This window comes from Abrus precatorius, unplaced genomic scaffold (assembly GCF_003935025.1).
Source record: "Abrus precatorius isolate BTA unplaced genomic scaffold, Abrus_2018 Scaffold8, whole genome shotgun sequence".
Classification (NCBI taxonomy): Eukaryota; Viridiplantae; Streptophyta; class Magnoliopsida; order Fabales; family Fabaceae; genus Abrus; species Abrus precatorius.
The window spans coordinates 17,461,969-17,469,064 of NW_020874428.1; the positions used below are offsets into that span (position 1 = coordinate 17,461,969).

General features: G+C 32.7%; 1 protein-coding gene across 4 annotated transcripts; it reads right to left on the minus strand.

The window, feature by feature from the left end:
* Positions 1-798: 798 nt before the first annotated feature.
* LOC113846211 (low affinity sulfate transporter 3-like) lies at positions 799-5,567 on the minus strand. 4 transcript variants are annotated; one of them, XM_027474218.1, is made up of 13 exons: positions 4,988-5,567; positions 4,820-4,868; positions 4,432-4,639; positions 4,170-4,362; positions 3,953-4,018; positions 3,629-3,859; positions 3,405-3,531; positions 2,980-3,266; positions 1,866-2,059; positions 1,705-1,790; positions 1,401-1,477; positions 1,137-1,290; positions 952-1,011 (listed from the first exon to the last, which is right to left on the minus strand). In XM_027474218.1, exons 1-12 carry the CDS (start codon positions 5,291-5,293, stop codon positions 1,147-1,149), a joined length of 1,968 nt encoding a protein of 655 aa, XP_027330019.1. In that variant the 5' UTR covers positions 5,294-5,567; the 3' UTR covers positions 952-1,011; positions 1,137-1,146. The 4 variants fall into 4 exon arrangements, with proteins under 4 accessions (XP_027330018.1, XP_027330019.1, XP_027330020.1 ...); XM_027474217.1 differs by having other exon boundaries at positions 799-1,290; XM_027474219.1 differs by having other exon boundaries at positions 983-1,290; positions 1,423-1,477.
* Between the last annotated feature and the right edge of the window lie 1,529 nt (positions 5,568-7,096).

Genomic DNA, 7,096 nt, shown 5'->3' on the forward strand with positions numbered 1-7,096 from the left:
GTCATATTGCACGATATGGGTTTTAATTCCTTTTCCTACTTAACAATAAAAATTTAAAAAAATTTCTTCAATCACTTTTAGTTTACGTTTTCATACATTCCATAGAAAATATCACATAGAAAGAGAAAAGTTCGACTTTTATTAGTGAGTGTAAAATAAAATGTAAGGAAGAATGATGAAAATGTGTGAGCTCAAAAAATTGGACTCATTTCCACCCGTTTAACCTTGTATGTACAAAATGAATTAATGTAGTTGGTCTTATTTTGTATTAATTATCTAAATAAATTCTATATTTAATTTAATAGTTATTTCTTTTTATGAGATGAATTCTTATTTTGTTTTTACTTTTAATTACTAATATATATATATATATATATATATATATTAAAAAATTATATAAGAAACAATCGTGTGTGTGTGATTTCTATACTCTATACTATTTTATGATAACGGAAGATTCATTGAAACATGTCAGATTAACAATAATTTTGCGATGACAAATTATGACATGTCTCGACATATATCATCTCATTAACTTAATAACATAGTTCATTTTCAAAAGTTTTAAAATTCATGAGATCAAAACTAAACAAAAAAATATTTTAAGGGATTAAAAACATATTTTATCTTAAAATAAATAGTGTAACATTAAAGAAAATGATAAAAGAGAATTTTTATTGAAAGATTAAGGGCAAAAATTAAGGGAAAAAATACAATAATAAATTATATGCTATAATTTTAAAGTCAGTTGAAAGAACTTTTGAAATATGCGATAAACTAGCTAACAAACTCATTGATCAAACACTTTTATTTTTGCAAGCTTATAAAATAGTCAAATAAGTTACAAGCTAGTAAAATGACCTATCAGATGCACTCTAAATTATCTCAGATCATTTTCATTGTTTTAATTTCAAATTTTAAAATCATGGATTACATTTAAGTGCGCATACATATAAATATCTCTCCCTGCCAAAATTGTGATATCCCTCCCTTTTGATATAATTGCTTAACCTGTGTAATACAAAGATATATCACAAATTTATGCGCTTAAATATATATGCAATTATGCATCAAATTTTTATGCAAATCCATACCCAATGCAATAAAGTTTAGAGTGAGTACACACACACACACACACGGTATCAATCAGTCTCTAGCAATTTTAGAAGAGAGACATGCGTCTACGGCTTCTCCAACTGTGAGGAAAACCCATTCTTTTCCAATTTTGTCCACAAAATGTGCAAGCTTAAGCTTGTGAATTACTAGCCACCTCGGGTTGACCATAGCTAGCTGTAAAAAATTACATTGCAGCTAGTGTTAGGGCGTATATAGGTTTAAGCAACTACACATAAAAACAAACATCATTAATTCCAAAGAACAAAAATTCACGGTGGCCTCACTTCTACCCCACGTGAAAGCAACCTCTTGTGAAGTTCCTCCAGAGCTAGAATTCCGGAAGTATCAACATTCATCAGATCTATCAAAGAAAATTGCAAAGGATCATTTGCATATTATCAAATTTTATGAATATTGCATTAAATTTATCACTTTTGCTAATTTCATCCCAATGGGCTGACTTTAAGCACTTATAAACAGTATTTTTATTTTCTAATAATAAATATCATTTTTATAAGTTGCTTATCCTTAACTTCAAGGGCCAAAATTAACATTTTCTTAAAATTTATGCAAAATGTAACAACTCACTCGTCATGTCTAGGATTACTGCTTGGACTCGACCCTTGGTAGTTTCTTTGAGGCCATCTTCTTCTTGTGTGACCCACTTGAGAATTCTGGAACAAGTAAAAACATTCACATATGGTTTTAATTTGGGCTAAACCCCTCTAAATGATTTGTAAATTGCTTGCCTTTCTCTAACAAAATTAGCATTTGCAAAGCAGAGTGAGCCAGAACTTATGCGAATAACTATGATCCCTGGAGTGCTTATGGCCATTGGATATTGAGTAACATCACAAAAGGCTTCTGTTCTTGGAACTCTACCTAGAACTTCTATTCCAGGTCGAATTGATTGTATTAGTATCTTTGCAAACGAGATTATCACCTGCACATCCAAAAAAATACTTGAAATTTTGAATCATAAATCCTAGTACTTGTTGTATACCTGTCAATTACTATATATTAATTTGTCTTTAGTTCTTTACATTGATAACAATGGTTCAAGTAAATAGGCTATAACTAGAAGCCTCTAAAAGTGATACAATCGGGATGCATAATTCTTCTTGTGATTATATTACAAGGCTTCTCTTTACAAAAAAATCCAGCAAACAGTATGTATGGATCAAGAGAAGTTTTTGGGTTCATAATATACTATGATAATTAATTGTTTAGAAATAAAGTACCACATTTAATTATTCAAGTCATGGATGTCTAGCCAAATTTGACCACACCAGAGTTACTTTGAAAGCAAAATAAGCAAGGCATTTAAGGAGCAATAAATCAACCAAATTCAAAACAAGTTGGGTCCATTGTCATGTGCAAGTTGTCAATGAATTTTACGTTACTTCCTGTTTACAAGGATGCTAGTTATTCAACTCACTTGTCATTTTCACAAGTTAAGAAATTTTATGTTACTTTTTGCTTATTAGGATGCTAGTTAGTGTGCAATAGGGACACAAATCACTTGCCCCATTTTCAGTTCCTTCTGTATCTCTCCAATAAAAAAATTAAAATCTTAACAAAAAATAAACTAAAAGAGAATGCTATTTTTCATTTGGAGGGTGGGGAAAAGGACATGAAATGGAGAGAGGTGATTTCAATTTGCGCAATAGTTCGGCCTTGTTTGTTTTACAATTAAAAAATCAATTCTCATACTTTCGAATTAAAAACATACTTTTCATTGAAAGTATGTGATTCAGATTAACTGGAGCACACATCTTGATCATATTCAATGGTTCAAAATCAATTCTATTCAACTTTAAACCAAACGGGCATAAAAAAGTTTAGAAGTGGTGAATAGCTTACTGCAACAAGAAGACCAATCTCTACGGATGCGAACAACACACCAACGAAAGCACCAATACAAGCAAGAAAGTCTAATTTGTCAACCTTCCATATATAACAAGCCTCACTTATGTCAATTAATCCAGGAAGAGCAGAGAGGATTATAGAAGCAAGGATAGCCACAGGGGTGTAGTATAAAAGCCTTGTAAATAATTCCAGGGACAAAACCACAGTAATAGCCATCACAATATTTGACACCGCTGTTTGACATCCTGCACTGAAATTCACTGCAGTCCTTGAGAAAGAACCTGCAAAGTGTTCAACAAAAAACTATAAACAACTTTGATACATCTCAAGCATTTCTTCATCTGTTTTTAGTTTTCTGAAGCCATGTATAAGAGAAACATTACAAATTAATTGTACAATTTATTAGCAAAAGAAATCACCAGTTGCCACATAGCATGAAGTTAAAGATCCTGCAATGTTCATGACTCCCATTGATAACATTTCTTTGTTCCCATCAAGATGGTATCCCTTAATGGAAGCAAAAGATCTACCAACCGCTATTGCTTCCTGAATTAGAAGATTGGATTAATATTAGGGTCTCACGACTTAGAACTGGGAAAAGAAACAATAATTTGGAGAAAAATCAGGATATGGATTAACATACAGTGAGTGCAATAACTGCACAAACCAATCCAATTTTTGCTGCTTGTCCAACATGTTGACCATTCAATTGCAACTGGTGAAGTGAACTTGGATTCAAGCCTCCTTTGACATGCTTTATTATATTAACCCCATGGTTATCAGCTCTTGACAAATACACAATTAATGTTGAAAGTATAACTGATAAAAGAGGAGAAATAGCAGGCAACCAGAAAAACTTTCTGTTTCTTCTGCCCTGAAATGAGATTCATAATAAAATGTGACAAATTAAACAAAGAGGTACTGAAATAGCAGAAGGTAAATGAATACCAGAAATTCCATCACTTACAATAAAACGGGTAATTAGAAGGAAAATCAGGAATGAACACCCCAGAACAAAATTCAGAGGGTTCCACTGTCAATTAATAAACAAAGAACAAGGTTAAATTATCACTAAGACCAATATAAATTCAATGGATCAAATTTATGAATAAGAAACTGTGTAATGTTTTCCAAAAATAAATGAACTTTATTCGAACATAAATCAAATAGCAAAACCAACTCACTTTTTCTTCAGAAGTAATTTGATGATGTAGTGACTTATAAACAGATGCCAACACTGATATTACATCTGTTTTGGTGGTAAAGTGACTAATCCCCAACAACCCTTTGAGTTGCTGAAGACCAATAACGATCGCTGCGCCGGCCATGAACCCAACTAGTGCAGCATGTGAAAGAAAATCCACAAGAAAACCCAACCTGAAAGGTTTGAAGGTTAATGAAAACTACTAATTTACAAGAAATTTCACAAACCAATGCGGAAACCACCTGAAAACACCGAATGCAGTTTGAAAAAGTCCAGTGAAGAATGTCACAGTGAAGACAAGATTTCTATAGGCATGAGGATTAGCCACAGGATCTTCCACTTTAGGGACCAGAGAGGACAACAACATTGACACTACAGCTACAGGTCCAATTGCAATTTCTCTTGAGCTTCCCATCATAGCATAAATAAGAGGAGGAACAACACTGGTATCTGAAATGCAAAAGGGAAAAAAAAAAAAAAAAAAGAAGCCAAACCAATAGTGAAATTCAAAAGAGTAAATATTGATACCAAAAATAAAAAATAAAAATCTTCTATTCTTTTTCTTCTATGCTGTGCTAAACCAGTTTCTAGTGTGATACATTATTAACGGCGTAGAGTAACTATACTTACACAGGCCATATTCAGGATCAACTTTTGCTAAATTAGCATACCCAATGCTCTGCAAGATTTAAATAAAAGATAGAAAAAACGAAGGTAAAAAAAAGGGGGGGTCATGTAATGCAACATTCCATTTCAATTTCTCCATCATAAACTAGAAGTAAAGTTTGTGAGTGATACCTGAGGTATGCTAAGGCTTGCAAGAGTTAAACCAGCTAAGAGATCATCTTTGAACTTGGAGGCCTTGTAATCTCTCAACCAAGTAAGTATTGGGAACAAACCCTGGAAGCATGAGACAGCATGTCCATGGAAAGTGTCCTTCTTAGATGAAGAAAAGCAGAACTTGTTCCCATGAGGCAAAAGGTTTCCCTTGAGAGAACTATATAGCTTCTTCCAAATAGGGGGTGGGTTGGGAGAATCAAGCACCCACTGGGACCTCTGTGTTTGATCAGTGTCCTCAAGATGAAGGACCCCTTGCTCTCCCATGATGGAAAAAGCTCTTTCAGTGCATCGTTTTTTGAAGTGTTTGGGTGAACTCTGGTCACCTAAGCTGTACTTAATGTGTACAATCTTGTCAGTTAAATACAGCCAACACCACTCCTTTTGACATGTGGTCAATTTGTTTGGATGATTGCTTGAAAGGGGTAGCAAAGAGAACTTGATAGAAGCCTATTCTGCAAGAGGGATAGTTGTGACACCACATTCATTGGCTTGTGTCAAAAGTTGTGACTGGTTGATTGTGTAGAGATTAAAATACACGACTTCCGTATGAGAGCATCAATTCCTAGATAAGGGTATTTTAGCATTCAGGATCTTCCCAAATTTCATTTCTAACATCATTTTGCATGTAATGGAAGGGGAATATATTTATAGTCAATTAGATGTGATTGGTACCTCTCTACCTTTGGGACATTGAAGCTAGTTATTATGAACCAAATTGGAATAATTGAAATAAGAATTTCATGTGAATTTCAGGAAAAAGAAATGCAAATTGTGGTAGGCATTATTTATCAGCAGTGCAATATTGTGGAAGAATAAGAATTTTCAGTTTTAGAGCTAAATAAGTTTCATTGATATCATAGATTCATTGGTGCCGCTGTGTATGGGATTCTAATTTACTTAACCGGTGGAACAGTTTTCTCATCTCTTTGAAGTTACGAGGGTTTTTCATTTTACGTCTTAATCCCTTCTGACAAAAAACTACTGCCGCACGCAGTTACCTTCTTGAGCGTAGAGCATGAGCTGTTACTCGATTGGGAAACGGGGTCTGATTTGTATTCTCCAATTTGTGTGGTCAGTGAGAAATTATTGTAGTAATTCTGCTCTTATTTAATAAATTTTAAAGATAAATAAATTTAAATGAAGATACGATTTTTCAAAATATAAATAAATTTTTTAGCTTAATATATAGTTTTGAATTTTGTTTAATGGTTAAATATTTGAAAAGAAAGATTTATCACTCATGCAAGGGATCTCATTTTTTTCTATATTTTTATTTATGCATTGAAAGGTTAGCCCATTTAGTTTACAACAAAATTTTGAGTGACGAATAGTCTTCTTTTGCATTAAATAATTTAAGACCTAAGATTTTTCACTTATTTTTTTTCTTATGATATCTTAGTGGTCAAGGTTGATATGTCTCATGTTCATGTGATTAACTTAGTGTTAAATGAGTTATGTCTTGCATTATGGTTTAGAATTAACAATAATAAGTCTTTATTTTGCTCCAAAAATATTAATTCCCCATTAATTAAGGAGATTAGTAATAACTTGAGAATTAAACATAATGATCAGTTTGAAATATACCTTGGTATTCTCATTTGTCACCATAAGCCTTCTAAACAAGACTTTAGGTTCATAATAGATAAGATTAGGAAAAAGTTTTTCCTTTAAAAAACGACTTAGGGGCTCAAGTTGTTAGTAAAAAAAATACAAATTTAGCCTTGGAAAGAATCATTATTTAGGCAATTTTCAAAGTTCTTCATATTTTTGAAAAAGTTAAGTGTATATTTGGAACATCTTCTCTAAAAGGTTGGGTTGAATCATAGGTGATGACTTGTGTATCAAATTTTGGGGTGATAAGTGGATTCCTCTTCTTCAACCCTTATCTAGTTATGCATTAGGACCTATCCCTGTGAATGATATGAATGATCTTGTTATTTTATTTTCATCCTAGGATGATTGGGATTGGCTTAGGATTAGAGTCATGCTTCCCATTGCTCAAATTAAACCTCCATGATTAATTCAGGGGTGGTCTTGACTCTTTTTTTTTGGAGTTATACAAATAAT

Excerpts from the sequence above, each read along its gene's own strand:
- LOC113846211 (XM_027474217.1), bottom strand. The coding sequence starts at position 5,293 with ATGGGAGAGCAAGGGGTCCTTCATCTTGAGGACACTGATCAAACACAG. Across the intron at positions 4,363-4,431 it reads ACTGCATTCGGTGTTTTCAG|GTTGGGTTTTCTTGTGGATT; the intron begins GTGGTTTCCGCA and ends CAAACCTTTCAG. Across the intron at positions 2,060-2,979 it reads AGATTGGTCTTCTTGTTGCA|GTGATAATCTCGTTTGCAAA; the intron begins GTAAGCTATTCA and ends TTGGATGTGCAG.